Here is a 24,556-nt window from a genome sequence, read left to right on the forward strand (position 1 = left end):
ATAAACATTATTCTGTGTTCTGACAAGGGCAAGATCCCAAGGCTGTACTTTCATCCTCTGAGGTCCAGGCCTGGCCAAGAGGAGGGGTCCCTGCATGAGCCGGTTACCCTGCCGGGGAGCGTTTGTCCAGCACCCAGTCTGAGTCCTCCCGCCAGTGCCCAGCCCCGGCTGAGGAGGCAGATCTCAGCTGGCGGAACGCTTAGGGCCAGGTTCCCAGACCCTGCCCAGCCGTCATCACTGAGGAAGCCAGGTGCCCAGGACCCAACTGGCCCTCTGACTCCTCAGGGCACCCAAACAGTGGCCGGGACCCATGGAGATGTCACTGCCCTTTGGTCGAGGAGGTGGGGATGGGGGAGAGATTCGTTACTGCTTCCAGGCCTGGGCCTGGCCAGTGGGCGGCTTTGGCGAGTGCTCTGGAGCTCTGCGGGACATAGCCCTCAGCCTGTCCCTGGGCCTCCCAGCTCACCTGCCAGGCCCGAAGCCAGAGGGCCTGGAGGGCCCGAGGGAGAAGGACGCGATCCACCTCTCACTGCACTCTCTGCCATGAGGACCACTGTGAGGCTGACTGTTGGCAGAGCGGGACCTCTAACCGCCAAGCCAACGGTCATGCTAAAGGCCGTGTGCCTGCCCCACTTTCCATCTCCCTCATGTCCATCTGTTTAGTTTGGGTCCTTACAGTCTTAGGGGAATTAGACCTACCATTTCCTAGTGATGAAGATAAGAAGACTATAATACTATAAACTAGTCTTCTGTTTCCAGATCAATGATGGGATTGCAAGGATTGGCGCTTCATGGTAATGTAGCTGTGAAATGTCAAAACACAAACTACGCAACATAAAATGTAACATTTGTTTAATTCAGACTGAACAAGAGTATAAACCACTTCCATTTCTTGCTCTAATGATGAGAGGTTTACGGGGCTGAGGACTCCCTACCCAAGAGACTCCTCTATACTACTGAAAATTTGACTATTAGAGATAAATTTCATTGGGTCTTCGAGGTTCGTAGACTTTTGAAGTGTTCAAGGGTCCTCCATTAATAGAGATACATATAAGTGTTCTCTTAGAGGGAATTAGTTGACAGTTCAGAGCTCTGAAGGTATGGAGCAGACATTCATGGACATGTGGGAGTAGGGTTGTGGTTAGGCAAGAGTGGAAGTAAGTAGGGGAGTGGAAAGTGGAACCATAAACAAACTTTTAATAATCCACAATAACCCAAGGCAGGCACTGTTCTCTTCTGTTATTTATAAAGACTGTAGCATTATCTATTACTGTACAAAGGATTGTTTTTTTAAAAGTTTTTTTCCCCTTATATTGATGGGAGGTATATTATAGATCTGGTATATTTTTCTGGGATTCTTCAACATGTTGTTAAGAAAATCTGTCCTAGTCTCAGACCAGTCTCTCAGCTTTTGTTTGGAAAATATGGAAACCATATTTAAAAAAAAAATTGAGGTGACTGATCAACAAAAGTGTGGAATATTTAAAAAAACTGAGGCATCTTATCAACAAAAGCTTGAAATTAAAAAAGTGTTGATACTTAATTCCTCATTTATTTTACTGAAAATGGAAACATTTATACTTAAAAAAATTAATCTGTTCCTTAGTATTTCCATACCATTTTAACAATATGAGATGGGAAATTAAACGTCTCAGTGTGGCCATAAAATTTGCTCAGGAAACTAAGAAAAATCACAAATATTATTTAAATCAGAGATTTACTGAAACACTAAATGAAGATTCTGTTCTACACATTGCTTAATGATTAGTAATCGAACGCATTGAAAAGGACAAAGCACTTAAACATGAAGCAGTGATCGTATACAGTCTTTCCCCATTACTTTTAGTGAGTATGGAGCCGTTTTAGCTGAATAGAAATAACTGTTCAATCCAGACTTTGTTGGAAGGTTTCCTTAAAGAACCTGGCAAAAAATTTACAAAGGATGCCAAAGAACGATTTTTGTCCTTACATGAGTTCTCGCAATAGATTTCTTGTGTAGTCTTCATAATGGACTGAGCTATATTTGCATATGGATATGTCTAGTATCCTCTGGCTCCTTCTCCTTCACTCTTCTTCCCCTTTAGTTTTTGGTGCTTGACTTTCTTAGCTGGAGGATGATGGGACACCTGATTCAGGTACTTGGGGATCATTGATGTTGTGGCCACCGGTCTGCAGAGTATTTGGTCAATGTCATAGATGGGCTGGCTTTCTAGATCATTACCAGCTGTATCTAAGGAGGCTTGTTTCTTCAGTTAAAAGGAGAAAAAAAACATATTAGAGATTTTTTTATTACTGTAGTTCAAATTAAATTTGTTTTCTGGATATATACACTTAAACTCCAAATACCACATGTTAGTTATTTATGCAAAGAAAAAGTTACTGTAGATGAAAGGTATAAATGCAGAAGAAATGCTCTTTTTTATATGCCCTTGTATAAGGTTATAGCGATCATTATCACCATCAGCAAACATTTAATAAGTACTTTCTGTGATTAGAGCATTCTGCTGGGAGGAATTATTTGAATATTAGTAAAATATTTTCCTTTACTAAACAACCTTAAGGTATAATGTGATAAAGTCATAGTAATTTTATAAATATCTAATTGTTGTGAAGGTCAATGAGCTTTTAAGATTGCCTCAAAATATGGTGTCACTGGCAAAGTGGGAAATTAGTTTAAGAGTGCTATTTTCCAGAAAGTTATACTAAAATTAGAAATTAGTTTGCAGTCCATTAAAAAAATACATGCCGACTTTTGTATACTTAGCTTTCTTAGACAGATCGGGAAGGGATCTAACAAAATGTCGTTCCATATCCTTAATTTTATGGATCAGGCAGCTGAGAAAGATACAGTGACTTACCTAAGGGCCCAGACAGATACCTTCACTTCCTATGCATTCTATTCACTGTAGCTCACTACTTTCTTGGTGTGTTTCGTAACTTAAAATAATCGATCTAAAATTAACAGGTTATTTTAAGGACCTTCTAATTGAGTACACCTTTGCTGAACACCTGACATATGCAAGAAACTGCTACATGCTGGGGATGAATGGTGGAAATTGGGGAGGTTATGAAGAAGAATAAGACATGGTTCTTTCTCTCAAAGAAGATGATAATCTTATCTTTTAAACTCTTTGATATTCTATAACTATTACTATTTGCATCACTAATTCACCTTTTTTTTGTGTTTCTTCCATTTCAGCCACAGGTAATGAGCAGATAAAACAGACAGGATTGAAAAGAGAACTTGTACTAAAATATAAATAAGATGTAAAAGACACTGAAATATATCCGTACTAGCAAAATTGCAGCATAGTTTGTTCAGAGGGTAAGGTAGACGGTGAGATGGAGAAGGCTTAACTTTCAAATGATGTGTTTCTTCTGGAAAAATCTCCCATCCAACCTTTGTCCAGGTAGTACCATCACAAATGCAGAAACTCTCCCTGAAGAAGCAGAGAAACAACAGAGGAAAAATCAGGGATAGTCCTTGAGAAGGCATCTTTCTTTCTCAAATGGAAAAAGCATTTATAGTCAAAAATTGGTTACAGACAGAGCAGAAATGCCCTGAGTATTAGTTAACATGGTGTTCCAGTCAAAGCACTGAAGATACTTTTACTGGTCAGCAAAATATACACTGATGATCACTGTAACATCATCAGTCATAGTGATTCAGGGATAAATTCAGTGATGTCATAGAGAACCACACTGGACTGAAAAGGTGTTGCCTAGCCAATCACCTTGGATTTCTTAGGAACACTTTTTCTTGTTTTTTTCCAGAATAGTTTGAGCCTCTTCAGTTTTCTGAAAAACAAATACTTTACTAATATTTTGCTAGCTAATAAATTTAAATTGTAATTATCTTAATAGAATTTCATGGAAACAACTTACCTATATCCTTTCCAACCCTTTTTTTTTTTTTACATCTTTATTGGACTATAGTTGCTTTACAATGGTGTGTTAGTTTCTGCTGTATAACAAAGTGAATCAGCTATATGTATACATATATCCTCCCAAATCCCCTCCCTCTGCATCTCCCTCCCACCCTCCCTATCCCATCCCTCTAGATGGTCACAAAGCATGGAGCTGATCTCCCTGTGCTATGTGGCTGCTTCCCACTAGCTATCTATTTTACATTTGGTAGTGTATATATGTCCATGCCACTCTCTCACTTCGTCCCAGCTTACCTTTCCCCTCCCAGTGTACTCAAGTTCATTCTCTATGTCTTTATTCCTGTCCTGCCCCTAGGTTCTTCAGCACCATTTTTTTTTTAAGATTCCATATATATGTGTTAGCGTACAGTATTTGTTTTTCTCTTTCTGACTTATTTCACTCTGTATGATAGACTCTAGGTCCACCTCACTACAAATAACTGAATTTCGTTTCTTTTTATGGCTGAGCAAAATTCCATTGTGTATATGTGCCACATCTTCTTTATCCATTCATCAGATCTTTGTCCATCCATGTTGATGGACAGTTAGGTCGCTTCCATGTCCTGGCTATTGTAAATAGCGTTGTAATGAACATTGTGGTGCATGACTCTTTTTGAATTGTGATTTTCTCAGGTTATATGCCCAGTAGTGGGATTGCTGGGTCATATGGTAGTTCTATTTTTAGTTTTTTAAGGAACTTCCATACTGTTCTCCATAGTGGCTGTATCAATTTACATTCCCACCAACAGTGCAAGAGGGTTCCCTTTTCTCCACACCCCCTCCAGCATTTATTGTTTGTAGATTTTTTTTTTTTTTTTTGTGGTACGTGGGCCTCTCACTGTTGTGGCCTCTCCTGTTGTGGAGCACAGGCTCCGGACGCACAGGCTCAGCGACCATGGCTTATGGGCCTAGCCGCTCCGCGGCATGTGGGATCTTCCCGGACCGGGGCACGAACCCATGTCCCCTGCATTGGCAGGCGGACTCTCAACCACTGCGCCACCAGGGAAGCCCAATTGTTTGTAGATTTTTTGAAGATGGCCATTCTGACTGGTATGAGGTGATACCTCATTGTAGTTTTGATTTGCATTTCTCTAATGATTACTGATGTTGAGCATCTTTTCATGTGTTTGTTAGCAATCTGTATATCTTCTTTGGAGAAATGTCTATTTAGGTCTTCTCCCCATTTTTGGATTGGATTGTTCGTTTTTTTTGATATTGAGCTGCATGAGCTGCTTGTATATTTTGGAAACTAATCCTTTGTCAGTTGCTTCGTTTGCAAATATTTTCTCCCATTCTGAGGGTTGTCTTTTCATCATGTTTACAGTTTCCTTTGCTGTGCAAAAGCTTTTAAGTTTCATTAGGTCCGTTTGTTTATTTTTATTTCAATATCTCTAGGAGGTGGGTCAAAAAAGATCTGTGATTTTTGTCATAGAGTGTTCTGCCTATGTTTTCCTCTAAGAGTTTTATAGTCTCTGGCCTTGCATTTAGGTCTTTAATCCATTTTGAGTTTATTTTTGTGTATGGTGTTAGGGAGTGTTCTAATTTCATTCCTTTACATGTAGCTGTCCAGTTTTCCCAGCACCACTTATTGAAGAGGCTGTCTTTTCTCCATTGTGTATTCTTGCCTCCTCTATCAAGATAAGTTGACATATGTGTGTAGGTTTATCTCTGGGCTTTCTATCCTGTTCTATTAATCTATATTTCTGTTTTTGTGCCAGTACTATACTGTCTTGATTACTGTAGCTTTGTAGTATAGTCTGAAGTCAAGGAGGCTGATTCCTCCAGCTCCGTTTTTCTTTATCAAGATTGCTTGGGCTATTCAGGATCTTTTGTGTTTCCTTACAAATTGTGAAATTTTTTGTTCTAGTTCTGTGAAAACTGCCATTGGTAGTTTGATAGGGATTGCATTGAATCTGTAGATTGCTTTGGGTAGTATAGTCGTTTTTACAATGTTGATTCTTCCAATCCAAGAACATGGTATATGTCTCCATCTGTTTGTATCATCTTTAATTTCTTTCATCAGTGTCTTATAGTTTTCTGCATACAGGTCTTTTGTCTCCTTGGGTAGGTTTATTCCTAGGTATTTTATTCTTTTTGTTGCAGTGGTAAATGGGAGTGTTACCTTAATTTCTCTTTCAGATTTTTCATCATTAGTGTATAGGAATGCAAGAGATTTCTGTGCATTAATTTTGTATCCTGCTACTTTGCCAAATTCATTGATTAGCTCTAGTAGTTTTCTGGTAGCATCTTTAGGATTCTCTATGTATAGTATCATGTCATCTGCACACAGTGACAGCTTTATTCTACTTTTCCGATTTGGATTCCTTTTATTTCTTTTTCTTCTCTGATTGCTGTGGCTAAAACTTCCAAAACTATGTTGAATAAGAGAGGTGAGAGTGGGCAACCTTGTCTTGTTGTTGGTCTTAGTGGAAATGCTTTCAATTTTTCACCATTGAGAACAATGTTGGCTGTGGGTTTGTCATATATGGCCTTTATTATGTTTAGGTAAGTTGCCTCTATGCCTACTGGAGGGTTTTTATCATAAATGGGTGTTGAATTTTGTCAGAAGCTTCTTCTGCATCTGTTGAGATTATCATACGGTTTTTCTCCTTCCGTTTGTTAATATGGTGTATCACATTGATTGATTTGCGTATGTTAAAGAATCCTTCCATTCCTGGGATAAACCCCACTTGATCATGGTGTATGATCTTTTTAATGTTCTGTTGGACTCTGTTTGCTAGTATTTTGTTGAAGATTTTTGCATCTATGTTCATCAGTGATATTGGCCTGTATTTTTCTTTCTTTGTAACATCTTTGTCTGGTTTTGGTATCAGGGTGATGGTGGCCTCATAGAATGAGTTTGGGAGTGTTCCTCCATCTGCTATATTTTGGAAGAGTTTGAGAAGGATAGGTGTTAGCTCTTCTCTAAATGTTTGATAGAATTCGCCTGTGAAGCCATCTGGTCCTGGGCTTTTGTTTGTTGGAAGATACTTAATCACAGTTTCAATTTCATTACTTGTGACCAGTCTGCTTTTATTTTCTATTTCTTCCTGGTTAAGTTTTGGAAGGTTATGCTTTTCTAAGAATTTGTCCATTTCTTCCAGGTGTCAATTTTATTGGCATATAGCTGCTTGTAGTATTCTCTCATGATCCTTTGTATTTCTGCAGTGTCAGTTGTTACTTCTTTTTTTTAAAATTTATTTTATTTTATTTATTTTATTTTTGGCTGCATTGGGTCTTTGTTGCTGCACACGGGTTTTCTCTGGTTGCGGTGAGCGGGGGCTACTCTTCGTTGTGGTGCACAAGCTTCTCATTGTGGTGGCTTCTCTTGTTGGGAGCACGGGCTCTAGGTGCGCGGGCTCAGTAGTTGTGGCTCACGGGCTCTAGAGCACAGGCTCTGTAGTTGCTCCGCAGCATGTGGGATCTTCTCGGATTAGGGCTCGAACCCATGTGTCCTGCTTTGGCAGGGGGATTCTTAACCACTGTGCCACCAGGGAAGCCCCTGTTACTTCTTTTTCATTTCTAATTCTATTGATTTGAGTCTTTTCCCTTCTTTTCTTGATGAGTCTGGCTACCAGTTTATCAATTTTGTTTATCTTCTCAAAGAACCAGCTTTTAGTTTTATTGATCTTTGCTATTGTGTCCTTCATTTATTTTTTTATTTATTTCTGATCTGATTTTTATCATTATTTTCCTTCTGCTGACTTCGGGGTTTTTTTGTTCTTCTTTCTCTAATTGCTTTAGGTGTAAGGTTAGGTTGTTTATTTGAGATTTTTCTTGTTTCTTGAGATAGGATTGTATTGCTATAAACTCCCCTCTTAGAACTGCTTTTGCTATATCCCATAGGTTTTGGGTGGTCATGTTTTCATTGTCATTTGTTTCTAGGTATTTTTTGATTTCCTCAGTGATCTCTTGGTTATTTAGTAGTGTGTATTGGGGTGTCTGTGAACTTACTATGCTTTTAGGCAGCCTCTCTGCTAATGGGTGGGGTTGTGTTCCTGTTTTGCTAGTTGTTTGGCATGGGGTGTCCAGCACTGGAGCTTGCTGGTCGCTGAGCGGAGCTGGGTCTTAGCCTTGAGACGGAGATCTCTGGGAGAGCTCTCGCTGATTGATATTACGTGAGGCTGGGAGGTCTGTGGTGGCCCAGTGTCCTGAACTCGGCTCTCCCACCTCAGAGGTTCAGGCCTGACACCCGGCCAGAGCACCAAGACCCTGTTAGCCACACGCTCAGAAGAAAAGGGAGAAAAAAAAGAAATAAAATAAAATAAAATAAGTTATTAAAATTAAAAAATTAAAAAACTAATAAAAAAAAGAGAGCAACCACAGCAGTAAACAAATCCACCAATGATAACAAGTGCTGAAAACTATACTAAGATAAACATAAAAATCGGAAACTAGTCTGTTGCATACAGCAAACCCCAAGCCTACAGTTGCTCCCAAAGTTCACAGCCTCAATTTTGGGACGATTTGTTGTCTATTCAGGTATTCCACAGTTGCAGAGTATATCGAGTTGATTGTGGAGATTTAATGCACTGCTCCTCAGGCTGCTGGGAGAGATTTCCCTTTCTCTGTTCACACAGCTCCTGGGGTTCACCTTTGGATTTGGACCCGCCTCTGCATGTAGGTCGCCTGAGGGCGTCTATTCTTCGCCCAGACAGGAGGGGGTTAAAGGAGCAGCTGATTAGGGGGCTCTGGCTCACTCAGGCTGGGGGGAGGGAGGGGTACAGTAGTTATAATTCGAATGCGGGGTGAGCCTGTGGCAGAGGCTGGCGTGACGTTGCAATAGCCTGAGGTGCCCCGTGTGTTCTCCCGGGGAAGTTGTCCCTGGCAGTGGTGGGCTGCAAGGCTCCCGGGAGGGCAGGTGGGGATAGTGACCTGTGCTTGCACATGGGATTCTTGGTGGCTGCAGTAGCATCTTTAGCATTTCATGCACGTCTCAGGTGTCTGCGCTGATAGCCACGGCTTGCGCCTGTCTCTGGAGCTCCTTTAAGCAGCGCTCTTAATCCCCTCTCCTCACGCACCAGGAAACAAAGAGGGAAGAAAAAGTTTCTTGACTCTTAGGCAGGTCCAGACTTTTTCCCGGACTCCCTCCCGGCTAGCTGTGGCGCACTAGCCTCCTTCAGGCTGTGTTCAAGCAGCCAACCCCAGTCCTCTCCCTGGGATCCAACCTCCGAAGCCCGAGCCTCAGCTCCCAGCACCCACCAGTCCCGGCCGGCAAGTGAGCAGACAAGCCTCTCAGGCTGGTGATTGCTAGTTGGCAGCGATCCTTTGTGCAGGAATCTCTCCGCTTTGCCCTCTGCACCCCTGTTGCTGTTCTCTCCTCTGTGGCTCCGAACCTTACCACACATCCCCCTCCCCATCTCCACCTGTGAAGGGGCTTCCTAGTGTGTGGAAACTTTTCCTTCTTCACAGCTCCCTCCCAGAGGTGCAGGTCCCATCCCTATTCTTTTGTCTCTGTTTTTTCTTTTTTCTCTTGCCCTACCCAGGTACGTGGGGAGTTTCTTGCCTTTTGGGAAGTCTGAGGTCTTCTGCCAGCATTCAGGAGGTGTTTTGTAGGAGCTGTTCCACTTCTAGATGTATTTTTGATGTACTTGTGGGGAGGAAGGTGATCTCCACATCTTACTCCTCTGCCATCTTGAAGATCCTCCCCAACTCTTTTGAAGTATGGTACTTTCACATCTACTTACAAAGTAGCTATAGCTGTTATCATTTCATACAACCTAGCATCTGCTTCTGTTTTTTTCATTCTGGAATGTCCTTCCCTTCAAATAGTCAAGCAAATGCTGAGTCCCTCCCCCTTTTGACCTATATCTTTTTGGTGGCAATGTGGTACTATCAGGTAGTGGGTGAGGGGTGGGGAATTTGGCGTGGTAAGTGAAAAAGAGATGGTGAGGCTGCATGGTATATGATAAGAAGGTGACACAGACTCTGCCTTTAAGGAACCTAGAGGTAGAAGCAAAAAACTACAAGACAGATTAAACTCAGAGCTAAATCAGATTATAATCATGTCACAATTGATAGAACAATGAGATCTACCTGGGGGAATTAGGAGTTTCACAGAAGTGCATTTTAAAGTAAGCTTTGAAGAATGAGTATAATTTTGGTGGGTGGCAATGCAGAGAGGGCATTTTAGGTTGAGGAAACATAATAAGCAAAGAAATTCTGTGTAAACCTTTAGACAACCATTTATAAATATTTATTGAGCACCTCCTATGTGCTAAATACCGTTCTAGGAGCTGAGAATACATACACAACTAGGCATAAAACAGTCTTTATGTTTATGGAGTTTACTTTGTGGTAGGGAGACACAGAAAATAAAATTATCTAAATCTATGTATCTATGCAGTGTTACGGAGAAAAATAGAGTGGTAACGGGGTTATGAAGTTGCCAGCAAGTGAGAGTGTGTTATTTTATAGAGGGCAATCAGGAGAGGCTTCTCTGTTAAGGTGATGCTCGAGCAGAGACCTGAGAAACTGAAGGAGTGAGCCTGGGAGCAGAGGAAACAGGGGGTAAATAATGGACAGGGTCTCTGGATGAATGTTGCAAGGGATGAAGCTGGAAAGATAGTTTGTGGCTAGATAGATCTTGGAAGGCCCCACATTTTATTCAGTAGTCAATAGGGAGTCATTTACAGAGTTTTGAGGAGAGGAGTGACATAATAATAAACTTATTGAGTGCTTTACTGTGTGACAGGCACTGTGTCAAGACGTCTGCATGCATTATACTATAATACATTGTGTTTAATTCTTACAACAACCCTATGAGGATGGTGCTATAATACTTCCATTTTCTAGATGGAGAAACTGAGGTTAGTGGGGTTAAGATATTGCTATGGTCTGAAAGTTTGTGTTCCCCCCAAATTCATATGTTGAAATCCTAATGCCCAATGTGATGCTATTAGGAAGTGGGGCCTTTGGGAGATGCTTAGGACATGAAGGTGGAGCCCTCATGAATGGGATTAGTGTTCTTATAAAAGAGTCCCCACAGAGTTCCCTAGCCCCATCCACTATGTGAGGGCACAGTGAGAAGGTGCTGGCAATAAAGGAAGAGGGTTTTCATTAGACTGCAACCATGTTGACAGCTTGATCTTGGACTTCCCAGCCTCCAGAACTGTGAAAAATAAGTTTCTGTTGTTTATAAACTACATAGTCTGTGGTATTTTGCAGCATGAATGCAGTAAGACAGCTATGGTGGCATTAAGAGGATGCTTGCAGTAAGCTCCTTTCTCTACCACGCTACCCCAAATAAATATATGCTGTTAGTAAAATCGGTGTGCTTATTATATAAATGCAGTTCTATGACAAGTCCCTTAGTCCCCTCTTCCAGCTAATTCCTCTGCTAAACTTCATCCTGTATTGAAATTCTGGGGCCACTACTGACTCCAGGTCACCCAGCTAGTGGAGCCAAAACCTAAACCTTGGATTCCAGTTTAGGGAATTAATTCTGTTTGCAACATGAATGGTGGGTTTGAAGCTGTGACTGACAAAACTATTCAGCTGCAAAAACGTGCTGTCTTTCATGAAAAAGGAAGGATGACTCAGGCTGGAGCTGCAGGCCAAGAGGATGGAGCCTTACACCACAGATGATTATCCCCAGGCTTTGATACCTAATAGAATTTGCCCTGTGGGATTTCAAAATTACTTGGGAGTGTGGTGACTCCTTTTTTCCTCTAATTTCTCACTTTTGGAATGGCATTATCTATAACTGTTGCTCTGTGCCTGTCCCACCATTGTATTTTGGGAGCAGAGAACTTTGTTTTCTAGTTTCACAGGTCTACAGATGGAGAGGAATTTTACCCCAAGATAGATGGATCATACTAATGTCTCATGCATACCTTGTTTAGATGATGAGATGAGACTTTGGAGCTGATGATATTTTAGATGAGCATTTGGACATGAGTTGATGTTGTAATGGGTTGAAACTTTTGGATGTTGGCATGGGGTAAATGTATTTTGCATGGGGGATATGTAGGAGTTTTGGGAGGTCAGAGGGCCGACTGTGGTAGGCTGAAAAAAGTCTGCCAAAGATATCTAGGTTCTAATCCCTGGAACCTGTGAATGTCACCTCATATGGGATTTTGCAGATCCTTAAATTAAGGATCTTCAGATGGGGAGATTATCCTGGATTATCCAGGTGGGACCTAAATGTAATTACAACTGTCTTTATTATAAGTGAGAGGCAGGAGATTTGACACAGAAGAGGAGAAGGTGATTTTTTTTTTTTTTCCCTCTGTACGCGGGCCTTTCACTGCTGTGGCCTCTCCCATTGCGGAGCACAGGCTCCGGACGCGCAGGCTCAGCGGCCATGGCTCACGGGCCCAGCCGCTCCGTGGCATGGGGGATCTTCCCAGACCGGGGCACGAACCCGTGTCCCCTGCATCGGCAGGCGGACTCTCAACCACTGCACCACCAGGGAAGCCCAGGAGAAGGTGATTTGATGATGGAGCTAGACATTGGAGTGGTGTAGTTTGATTGAAGATGGAGGAAGGAGGCACAGCCAAGGGGTACAGGCTGCCACTAGAAGTTGAAAACAGCAAGAAAATAGATTCTCCCTTCAGAGCCCCCAGAAAGAATCTCCCCTGCCAACACAATCAGCTAAACTGATTTCAGGCTTTTCGCCTCCAGAATTGTAAGGGGATAAACTATAAACTTGTGTTGCTTTAAGCCACCAAATTTATGGCAATTTGTTATAGCAGCCACAGGAAACGAATACATCAATTGTTGAATTAATTTGAGGCTAATCTACCATTTACTATATTCAGTTGTTCTGTCTAAGAATATGGTAAAGCTTTCCATTTACTTGAGTCTTTTATTTCTCTCAAAGTGTTGTAATTTTTTTAAACAGGTCTTGCAAATTTTGTGACGTGTGCTATAGAGAATGGAATTATTTTAAACACTTTTTTTTTTTTAAAGAGGGAAGCTATTTGAATTTATTTTGAAGGATAAAGAAGGGTAAAGCAAGTGACAGTTTTTCTCTTGGAAATGTTTTTTGTTCCTTTCCCCAGAGTAGGTATTTTGATAGACTATAGTCTCTTTGGTATCGGGTATCACATTTTATGTTTATTTGCTCTTTAAAAATTTCAGCGCAATTCTAGGAATACAGTGAGTGCCCCAAAGTGCTGTGCTAGTTGAATGTTATCCTTTTGAAGTTCCCCAAGGAAAACAACTGCAACAAATCTCCTATACAGTCTTTATAAAACTCTGGAGATATAAATGTACATTACAAGCATGTAATGTTTGTCATGCATATTTTTTGGTCTTTGTCTTATTAATATGCATTTTACTGTTCTATTCTTTCAGATGCAAGGCTGGCGCTAAAAAAATATATCGCAAACGTCTCTGCAATTGTTACAGATACAGCAAAGGGACCAGGGAAGCTTTTTAAGGAAGACAAGGTACTGCATTGTGATTATAGTTTGCTCTGAAGTCTTCCGAGATTTTTGCCTTGTATCTTTAATTTCTACACTAATGCACTAGAGGTAGGTAGCGGTCCTCACTGCTATCTTCTCCCTCCCTTCCTTCATTTATTCCTTTTTTTTTTTTTTTGCGGTACGCGGGCCTCTCACTGTTGTGGCCTCTCCCGTTGCGGAGCACAGGCTCGGACGCGCAGGCTCAGCGGCCGTGGCTCACGGGCCTAGCCGCTTCGTGGCATGTGGGATCTACCCGGATTGGGGCACGAACCCGTGTCCCCTGCATCGGCAGGCGGTCTCTCAACCACTGTGCCACCAGGGAAGCCCTTTATTTTATTTTTTATTTTTTTGCATATACATTTATTCGTGTCTCTATATTATTACAAACTATAGAGTAATGAACATCTTAAATCAGATATCAGCAGTTTGCTGCTCATGTGCAAAGAGATGGTTCTGCAATGCAAATTGAGAGGTTTTCAGTGAGGTGAAGCTCTTTTTGCATTTCTTGCACTTTCTTCTGTGAACCACCTGAGAAAGAATAAAATATCCTCGGCATTGCCCGTTGAGTTGCATGCAGCTCATACCATCCACCTGTTTTTTTCCAACCTTTGCAAACACTTTTCTTTATCACAGGCTCATTGAAAATAAAGAATTAGGGAGAAGGTGTAGACTGGCCCAAGGCTTCATGACTCTAGATTATGAGTTTCTTTATACGCACATTCCACTAATGTTAGAGCTGCACTGTCAGATATAGTAGCCCCTAGCCATATGAGATTATTTAAATTAGAATTAATTAAAATTAAATAAAATTAAAAATTCAGTTCCTCAGCCACTTTTCTAGTGCTCATTGGCTATGTATGTCTAATGGTGACTGTATTGGACAATGCAGATACAGAACATTTCCATCATCACAAAAAGTTCTGTTGCACAGTGCTGGTTTAGAGTTACTATATAGAGTTTTATTTTTAAATAAACAAGTGGAAGGTAAATTCTTTGTTTCTGTCTCTAGAATACCATCCTCAATGCATGCCGTATAAAAAATGAATGGCTGGAAACCCATTTAGAAGCTTCCATTAATGAGCTTTTTGAGCAGAAACAGCAATTGGAAGATATTGTGACTCCTATCTTCACAAAAATGGCTACACCACGTAAGTTTTGGATAAAAATGGTTTGAGTGTCAGAAAAGATGAAAATTAGGTTCAATGTTGTTATTTCTGAGATAATCTGATTTCAACAATCTTCATTAAGTAGCCATTAACCTTGTTACAGGCACTAATCTATAACTCAGTTTCATTGAGTTACAATATTAATAATAAAAATAATGACAGTTATTTCTACAGAGAATGTCTAGTACTAATCTTATTACCATCATTAATCATTTAATTTTATGTAATTTACTATAGTTTTGACCAGTGATTTTCAACCAGGAAGACATGTCCTTCAAGGAGATAGAGCAGCAGAATTTGAAAAAAACATTTTCAGTAATGTAACTCTATAGTTTGAAAAACCTATTGTGGGAATACTGTCCTGTCAGTGGAGAAGGTGCACTGTCAGAATCTTGGTGGCAGGTGTACCTAAGATTTTAAAAATATCAGCTTTATTGAGATAGAATTCTCATACCATAAAATTCACCATTTAAAAAATGAAAAATTCAGCGGTTTTCAGATTTATATAATCATCACCACTGTCTAATTTTAGAACATTTTACCAGCCCGAAGAGACACACCGTATCTGTTAGTAGTCACTGCCCATTCCTCCCTTCCACAAGTCCCTGGCAACTACTAATCTACTTTTTATCTCTATGGATTGCCTGTTCTGAACATTTCAGAGATAGATCATATAGTCTGTTGCCTTTTGTATCTGGCTTCTTTCGCTTTGCATAATGTTTTTAAGGTTTATCCATGTTGTAATATGTGTCAGTATTCCTTTTTATCGCTGAACAATAGTCCATTGTATGGATTCAACTTTATCCATTCATTAATTGATGGACACTTGAGTTTCTACTATTTGACTATTATAAATAATGCTGCCATGAATTTTTGTGTACAAATTTTTGTGTGGCCTCATGCTTTCATTTCTCTTGGGTATATATTTAGGAGTAGAATTGCTGGGGTCATATAGTACCTCTATCTCTGACCTTTTGAGGAATTGCCAAACTTTTTCCAAACTTCCATTCCCATAAGCAATATATATGAGGATTCCAATTTCTCCACATTGTTATCAACATTTGTTATTATCTTAAAAAAATTTTTTTTAGCTGTTCTAGTGGGTATGAAGTAACTTAATGTAGTTCTGATTTGCATTTCCTTAATTACTGGTGACGTTAAACATTTTTTCAAGTGCTTACTGGCCATTTGTATATTTTCTTTGGAGAAATGTCTCTGAATCTTTTGCCCATTTTTAAGTTGAGTTGTCTTCTTATGTTTTTAATTGAAGTATAGGTGATTTATAATAATATATTAGTTTCAGGTGTACAGCATAGTAATTCAATATTTTAATAGAATTTAAAGTTACTACAAAATAATGGCTACACTTCCCTGTGCTGTTCAATATATCCTTGTTGCTTATTTATTTTATGTGTAGTGGTTTATATCTCTTAATCCCCTACCCCTATCTTGCCCCTCCCATCTTCTCTCTCCCACTGGTGACCACTAGTTTGTTCTCTATATCTGTGAGTCTGTTTGTTTTGTTATATTCATTTGTTTTATAAAAATTTTTTTAGACTCCACATGTAAGTGATAACATAGAGCATATGACTTTCTCTGACTTATTTCACTAAGCATAATACCCTCTAGGTCCATCCATGTTGTTGCAAATGGCAGAATTTCATTCTTTTTTATGGCTGAGTAAACATACATATATAAACACACACACACACACGCACACACACACACACACACACACACCCGATACATCTTCTTTATCCATTCATCTCTTTGTTTTGCTTTGTTTTTTTGGTTTTATTTTTGGCCATGCCAGTCAGCTTGTGGGATCTTAGTTCTCCAATCAGGGATTGAACCTGGGCCCTGGCAGTGAAAGCACCAAGTCCTAACCACTGGGCCACCAGGGAGTTCCATATCCATTTATCTCTTGAGGGACACTTAGGTTGCTTTTATATCTTGGCTATTGTAAATTGATGCTGCTATGAAAATTGGGATGCATGTTTCTTTTTGAATTAGTGTTTTCATTTTCTTCAGATATACACTCAGGAGTGGAATTGTTGGATCATATGGTAGTTCTATTTTTAGTTTTTTGAGGAATCTCCATACTGTTTCCACAGTGGCTGCACCAATTTACATTCCTACCAACAGTGCAAGAGGGTTCCCTTTTCTCTATATCCTTGCCAACATTTGTTATTTATGGACTTTTTGAAGATGGCCATTTTGACAGGTGTGGGGGGATAACTCATTGTGGTTTTGATTTGTGTTTCTCTGATGATTAGTGATGTTGAGTGTCTATTTGTATGCCTGTTGGCCATCTGTATGTCTTCTTTGGAAAAATGTCTGAATTTTGAAAAATTCAGGTCTGCCCATTGTTTAATCGGACTTTTTGGTTTTTTGATGTTGAGTTGTCTGAGCTGTTTGTATATTTTGCATAAAAACCCCTTGTTGGTTGCATCATTTGCAAATATTCTGTAGGTTGTCTTTCCTTTTTTTTTTTTTTTTTTTCGGTATGCGGGCCTCTCACTCTTGTGGCTTCTCCCGTTGCGGAGCACAGGCTCCGGACGTGCAGGCTCAGCGGCCATGGCTCACGGGCCCAGCCGCTCCGCGGCATGTGGGATCTTCCCGGACCGGGGCACGAACCCGTGTCCCCTGCATCGGCAGGCGGACTCTCAACCACTGCGCCACCAGGGAAGGCCCCTGTCTTTCCTTTTTGACCATGGTTCCCTTTGCTGTGCAAAAGCTTTTAAGTTTAATTAGGTCCCCTTTGTTTATCTTTGCTTTTGTTTCTTTTGCCTTTGGAGACAGATCCAAAAAATTATTGCTGTGATTTATGCCAGTGTTCTGCCTATGCTGTGTTCTAGGAGTTTTATCATTTCAGGTCTTACATTTAGATCTTTAATCCATTTTGAGTTTATTTTTATATATGGTGTGAGAAAACGTTCTAATTTCATTCTTTTACATGTAGCTGTCCAGTTTTCCCAGCACCACTTATTAAAGAGGCTGTCTTTTCTCCATTGTACGTTCTTGCCTGCTTTGTCATAAATTAGGTGACCATATGTGCTTGGGTTTATCTCTGGGCTCTTTTTTCTGTTCCTTGATCTAATTTTCTGTTTTGTGCCAGCACCATGCTGTTTTGATTACTGTAGTTTTGTAGTATACTCTGAAGTCAGGGCATGTGATACCTCCAGCTTTGTTCTTTTTTCTCAAGATTGCATTGGAAAATTGGGGTATTTTGTGGTTACATATAAATTTTAGTATGATTTGTTCTAGTTCTGTGGAAAGTGCCATTGGTATTTTGAGAGAGATTGCATTAAATCTGTAGATTGCTTTGTGTAGTGTGGACATTTTAACAATATTAATTCTTCTAATCCAGGAACGTGGGATGTCTTTCCATTTCCATTTATCATCTTCAAATTCTTTCATTCATGTTTTATAGTTTTCAGAGTATAGGTTTTTCACCTCTGAGGTTACAGTTATTCCTAGGTTTTCTTAATGCGATTTTGAATAGGATTTTAAACAGGCTTGTTTTCTTGCTTTCTCTTTCTGATAGTTCATTATTAACATATGGAAAAGCAACAGATTTTTGTATATTAATCTTGTATCCTGCAACTTTACTGAATTCATTTATTAGTTCTAATAGTTTTTTGGTGGAGAATTTAGGGTTTTCTATATAGAGTATCTTGTCATATGCAAATAGTGTCTTTATGTCAAAGAGTGTTTTTCTTATGTTTTCCTCTAAGAGTTTTATAGTGTCTGGTCTTACATTCAGGTCTTTAATCCACTTGAAGTTTATTTTTGTGTATGGTGTTAGAGAGTGTTCTAATTTCATTCTTTTACATGTAGCTGTCCAGTTTTCCCAGCACCACTTATTGAAGAGGCTGTCTTTTCTCCACTGTATGTTCTTTCCTCCTTTGTCGTAAATTAGGTGCCCATATGTGCGTGGGTTTATCTCTGGGCATTCTATCCTGTACCATTGATCTATACTGGTTTTGTGCCAGTACCATACTGTCTTGATTACTGTAGCTTTATGGTATAGTTTGAAGTGGGTGAGCCTGATTCCTCCAACTGCATTTTTCTTTCTCAAGATTGCTTTGGCTATTTGGGGTCTTTTGTGTTTCCCTATGAATTGTAAAATTTTTTGTTCTAATTCTGTGAAGAATGCCATTGGTAGTTTGATAGGGATTGCATTGATACTGTAGATTGCTTTGGGTAGTATAGTCATTTTCACAATATTGATTCTTCCAATCCCAGAACATGGTATATTTTTCCATCTGTTTATGTCATCTTTGATTTCTTTCATCAGTGTTTTATAGTTTTCTGAGTACAGGTCTTTTGCCTCCTAGGGCAGGTTTATTCCTAGGTATTTTATTCTTTTTGTTGCGATGGTAAGTGGGATTGTTTCCTTAATTTCTCTTTCTGATTTTATATTGTTGGTGTATAAGAATGCCAGAGATTTCTGTGCATTAATTTTGTATCCTGCAACCTTACCAAATTCATTTATTAGTTCTAGTAGTTTTCTGGTGGCATCTTTAGGATTTTCTATGTATAGTATCATGTCATCTACAGACAGTGACAGTTTTACTCCTTCTTTTCCAATTTGGATTACTCTTATTTCTTTTAGGACTTCCAAAACTATGTTGAATAATAGTGGCAAGAGTGGACATCCTTGTCTTGTTCCTGATCTTAGTGGAAATGCTTTCAGTTTTTCACCATTGAAAATGATGCTTGCTGTGGGTTTGTCATATATGGCCCTTTATTATGTTGAGGTAGTTTCCCTCTATGCTCATTTTCTGGAGAGTTTTTATCATAAATCGGTGTTGAATTTTGCCAAAAGCTTTTTCTGCATCTATTGAAGTGATTATATGGTTTTTATTCCTTAATTTGTTAATATGGTGTATCTCATTGATTGATTTGTGTATATGTAAGAATCCTTGCATCCCTAGGATAAATCTCACTTGATCATGGTGTATGATCCTTTTAATGTGTTGTTGGATTCTGTTTGCTAGTATTTTGTTCTGGATTTTTGCATCTATGTTCATCAGTGATATTGGTCTATAATTTTCTTTTTTTGTGATATATTTTCTGGTTTTGGTATCAGGGTGATGGTGGCTTTGTAGAATGAATTTGGGAGTGTTTCTCCCTCTGCAATTTTTTGGAAGAGTTTGAGAAGGATGGGTGTTAGTGCTTCTCTAAATGTTTGTTAGAATTCACCTGTGAAGCCACCTGGTCCTGGAGTTTTGTTGGTTGGAAGATTTTTAATTATAGTTTGAATTTCATTACTTGTGATATGTCTGTTTATATTTTCTAATTCTTCCTAGTTCAGTCTTGGAAAATTGTACCTTTCCAAGAATTTGTCCATTTCTTTGTGGTTTTCCATTTGATTGGCATATAGTTGTTTGTAGTGGTCTCCTATAATCCTTTGTATTTCTGCGGTGTCATTTGTGATTTCTCCTTTTTCATTTCTAATTTTATTGATTTGAGTCCTCTCCATCTTTTTCTTGAGGAGTCTGGCTAATGGTTTATCAATATTGTTTATCTTCTCAAAGAACCATCTTTTAGTTTTATTGATCTTTGCTATTGTTTTCTTTGTATCTATTTCATTTATTTCTGCTCTGATCTTTATGATTTCTTTCCTTCTGTTGACTTTGGGTTTTCTTTGTTCTTCTTTCTCTACTTGTTTTAAGTGTAGGGTTAGATTGTTTATTTGAGATGTTTCTTGTTTCTCGAGGTAGGCTTATATTGCTATAAACTTCATTCTTAGAACTGGTTTTGCTGCATCCCATAGGTTTTGGATTGTCGTATTTTCATTGTAATTTGTCTGTAGGTATTTTTTGATTTCCTCTTTGATTTCTTCAGTGATCTCTTGGTTATTTAGTATTGTATTGTTTAGCCTCCATGTGTTTGTGTTTTTTATGTTTTTTCCCCTGTGATTGATTTCTAATTTCATAGCGTTGTGGTCAGAAAAGATGCTTCATATGATTTCAATGTTCTTAAATTTATTGAGGCTTGATTTGTGACCCAAGATGTGATCTGTCCTGTAGAATGTTCAATGTGCACTTGAGAAGAAAGTGTAATCTGCTGTTTTGGGATGGAATGTTCTGTAAATATCAACTAAATCTATTTGGTCTGTTGTGTCATTTAAAGCTTGTGTTTCCTTATTAATTTTCTGTCTGGATGATCTGTCCATTGGTGTAAGTGAGGTGTTAAAGTCCCCCACTATTATTGTGTTACTGTTGATTTCCCCTTTTATAGCTGTTAGCAGTTGCCTTATGTATTGAAGTGCTTGTGTGTTGGGTGCATAAATATTTATAATTGTTAACTCTTCTTCTTAGATTGATCCTTTGATCAGTATGTGGTGTCCCTCCTTATCTCTTGTAACAGTCTTTATTTTAAAGTCTATTTTGTCTGATACGAGTATTGCTACTCCAGCTTTATTTTGATTTCCATTTGCATGGAATATCTTTTTCCATCCCTTCACTTTCAGTCTGTTTGTGTCCCTAGGTCTGAAGTGTGTCTCTTGTAGACAGCATATATATGGGTCTTGTTTTTGTATCCATTCAGCAAGCCTGTGTCTTTTGGTTGGAGCATTTAATCCATTCATGTTTAAGGTAATTATCGATATGTATGTTCTGATTACCATTTTCTTAATTGTTCTGGGTTTGTTTTTGTGGGTCATTTTCTTCTCTGTGTTTCCCACCTAGAGAAGTTTCTTTAGCATTTGTTGTAAAGCTGGTTTAGTGGTGCTGAATTCTCTCAGCTTTTGCTTGTCTGAAAAGCTTTTGATTTCTCTGTTGAATCTCAGTTAGATCCTTGCTGGGTAGAGTAATGTTGGTTGTAGGTTCTTCTGTCTCATCACTTTAAGTATATCCTGCCACTCCCTTCTGGCCTGCAGAGTTTCTGCTGAAAAATCAGCTGATAACCATATGGGGATTACTTTGTATGTTATTTTTTGTTTTTCTCTTGCTGTTTTTAATATTTTTTCTTCGAATTTAATTTTTGTTAGTTTGATTAATATGTCTTGGTGTGTTTTTCTTAGGGTTTATCCTGTATGGGACTCTCTGCACTTCCTGGACTTGGGTGACTATTTCCTTTCCTATGTTAGGGAAGTTTTCACCTATAGTCTCTTCAGATATTTTCTCATACCCTTTCTTTTTCTCTTCTTCTTCTGGGACCCCTATAATTCAAATGTTGGTGCATTTAGTGTTGTCCCAGAGATCTCTGAGATTGTCTTCAATTCTTTTCATTCTTTTTTCTTTATTCTGCTCCTTGGCAGTTATTTGCACCATTTTGTTTACCAGCTCACTTATTAGTTCTTCTGGCTCAGTTATTCTGTTAATTGATTTTGTCTAGTGTATTTTTCATTTCAGTTATTTGTTTGTTCTTTAGTTCTTCTAGATCTTGGTTAAATATTTTTTTATTTTCTCAGTCCATGCCTCCATTCTATTTCTGAGATTCTGGATCATTTTTACTATCATTACAATGAATTCTCTTTCAGGTAGATTGCCTGTTTCCTCTTCATTTGTTTGGTTTTGTAGGGTTTTACCTTGTTCATTCATCTGTGACATATTTTTTTGCTGTCTCATTTTTTTCTTTTTTTTAATGAGTGGGATTGTGTTCCCGTCTCGGTGATTGGTTGGCCTGAGGCTTTCAGCACTGGAATTTGTAGGCTGTTGTGTAGAGGTGGGTCTTGGTGCTGAGTTGAGGACCTCCATGAGACCTCACTCCGATGAATGTTCCCTGGGGACTGAGGTTCTCTGTTAGTCCAGTGGTTCGGACTCGGAGTTCCCAGTGCAGGAGCTTCGGCCTGACCCCCGGCTCATGAACCAGGATACTGCAAGCCGCGTGGGGTGGCAAACAAAAAAGAGAGAATCATAACAAAGTAAAAAATAGAATTAAACTAGTAAACTAACAGATATGTGAGAAAGAATACAAAAATAAAAATGTAGATAACTAAACAACCAGAATTTACAACTGTACCACAATAGTGAAAAAGAGGAGGGAAAAGAAAAAAAAAGAAAAAAGGAAAAAGGCGGGGAGGCCTTAGCTATGGAGGGCAGGGCCTAAGCAAGGGCAAGGTTTGGGTGGTAGGCGTGGCCTATGCTCAGGACCCACAGGGCTGGAAAAGGCCCTGGGGGCTGTGGGGGGCGGGGTTTAGCCTCAACACAAAAGAAGGTGCTCAGGCTTGCCTACCACCCCTGGTCTCAGAGAGTGGGGGACCTCACCTGGGAGCCCAGGAGGCTTCCTGGGCTCGAATGGGTGGGGCAGTTGCCCTCTGCTGCTTTCCCACTCCTCCTGGAAGCCTCTTCCCGCCTGCCTGTCCTGATCTCCCGGCCTCAGCGGTGCTGATTCTGTCTGGCTTCCACTTCTCCTCCCCTCTCAGTCCCACCATTTCACTTGGGGGTTCCTCCCATCTCCTTGGGCGTCAGGGTTTCCCACCAGCGGCTGGCAGGTGCCCTAGTTGTGGGGAGATGCTAACTTGGAGTCTTCCCACACCGCCATCCTGACTCATTTTGGTATTAGGGTAATGGTGGCATCATAGAATGCATTTGGGAGTGTTCTCCCATCTTAAAAATTTTTTGGAATAGTTTGAGAAGGTTAGGTATTAACTCTTCTTTGTATGTTTGGTACAATTCTTCTGTGAAGCTATTTAGTCATGTCTTTTGCTTTCTGGAAGTTTTTAAAATTACAGTTTCAATTTCACAGGTAATGATTGGTCTGTTCAGATTGTCTATTTCTTCTTGATTTAGTCTTTGAAAGTTGTGTTTTTCTGGAAATTTGACCATTTCTTCTAGGTTGTTCAATTTGTTGGCATGTAACTGTTCATAATATTCTCTTATGTTTTTTTTGTATCTCTGTGATAGCAGTTGTTATTTCTCCTCTTTCATTTCTTGTTTATTTGGGTCTTCTCTCTTTTTTTTCTTGATGAGCCTGGCTAAAGGTTTATCAATTTTATTTACCTTTTCAAAAAACCAGTTCTTGGATTCATTGATCTTTTCTGTTGTTTTTTGATCTCTGTTTGTTTTTGCTCTGATATTTATTTTTTTCTTTCCATCTGCTAACTTTGGGCTTTGTTTGTTTTTCTAATTCCTTTTTTTAAAATGACAGTACTTTAAATTTATTATTTATTGTATTTATTTATTTTGGCTGTGCTGGGTCTTAGTTGCGGCATGCGGGATCTTCATTGTGGTATGTGGGATCTTTAATTCTGACATGTGGACATCTTATTTGCGGCATGCGGACTTCTTAGTTGTGGCATGCAGGCTTCTTAGTAGCAGCATGTGGGCTTCTTAGTTGCGGCACACGGGCTTCTTAGTTGCAGCATGTGAACTCTTAGTTGTGGCATACATGTGGGATCTAGTTCCCCGACAGGGACCAAACCCCTGCCCCCTGCATTGGGAGCATGGATTCTTACCCAGTGGACCACCAGGGAAGTTCCTCTAATTCCTTTACATGGAAGGTTAGGTTGTTTATTTGAGATATTTTTGTTTCTTGAGGTATACCTATATTGCTATAAACTTTCCTCTTAGAACTGCCTTTCCTACATCCTCTATAGATTTTGGAAAGTTGTGTTTCCATTTTTGTTTGTCTTGAGGTATTTTCTGTTTTTCTCTTTGATTTATTTATTGACTCATTGGTTTTTTAGTAGCATGTTGTTTAGTCTCCACATGTATGTATTTTTCTTCTTACTGTTGAATTGTAAAGGTTTTTATGTATCTTGGGCACAAGTCTCTTATCAGATATATGACTTGAAAATATTTTCTCCCATTATGTGGATTATCTTTTCATTTTCCTAATTGTGTTCTTTGAAGCACAAAAGGCTTTAAGTTTGATGAAGTCGAATTTATCTATTTTTTCTTTTGCTGATTGTGCTTTGTGTCATATCTAAGAAACATTGCCTTATCTAAGGTCACCAGTATTTACTTTTATGTTTTTTTGTAAGAGTTTTGTAGTTTTTTTAGCCCTTATGTCTAAACATGTCTGTGATCCATTTTAAGTTAATTTTTGTATATGGTGTGAGCTAGGGGGTCCAGCTTCATTCTTTTGTATGTGGATACCC

General features: G+C 39.3%; 2 protein-coding genes across 3 annotated transcripts in view; one reads left to right on the forward strand and one right to left on the reverse strand.

Moving 5' to 3' along the window:
* SLC9C2 (solute carrier family 9 member C2 (putative)) overlaps positions 1-24,556 on the forward strand; it is a 161,020-nt gene that overhangs the window by 20,436 nt on the left and 116,028 nt on the right. For both annotated transcript variants that reach the window (XM_027086295.1, XM_027086294.1), the window contains exons 4-5: positions 13,227-13,321; positions 14,346-14,484. In XM_027086295.1, coding sequence (XP_026942096.1) covers positions 13,227-13,321; positions 14,346-14,484 — 234 coding nt within the window. The remainder of the gene's footprint in view (positions 1-13,226; positions 13,322-14,345; positions 14,485-24,556) is intronic.
* TEX50 (testis expressed 50) lies at positions 2,040-3,496 on the reverse strand. Its single transcript, XM_027086296.1, has 2 exons — positions 3,175-3,496; positions 2,040-2,254 (listed from the first exon to the last, which is right to left on the reverse strand). The coding sequence occupies exons 1-2, from the start codon at positions 3,494-3,496 to the stop codon at positions 2,040-2,042; spliced, it is 537 nt and encodes a 178-aa protein (XP_026942097.1).

The sequence above is a fragment of the Aethalodelphis obliquidens genome, unplaced genomic scaffold (genome assembly GCF_003676395.1).
Source record: "Aethalodelphis obliquidens isolate GAN/ISIS:26980383/991018 unplaced genomic scaffold, ASM367639v1 scaffold55, whole genome shotgun sequence".
Lineage (NCBI taxonomy): Eukaryota > Metazoa > Chordata > Mammalia > Artiodactyla > Delphinidae > Aethalodelphis > Aethalodelphis obliquidens.

Bases quoted from the DNA above. Each gene is read 5' to 3' on its own strand.
- TEX50 (XM_027086296.1), bottom strand. From the start codon at position 3,496: ATGCCTTCTCAAGGACTATCCCTGATTTTTCCTCTGTTGTTTCTCTGC. The intron at 2,255-3,174 runs AGGTGAATTAGT...TTTTCTCCTTTT, and splicing joins ATGGAAGAAACACAAAAAAA to AACTGAAGAAACAAGCCTCC.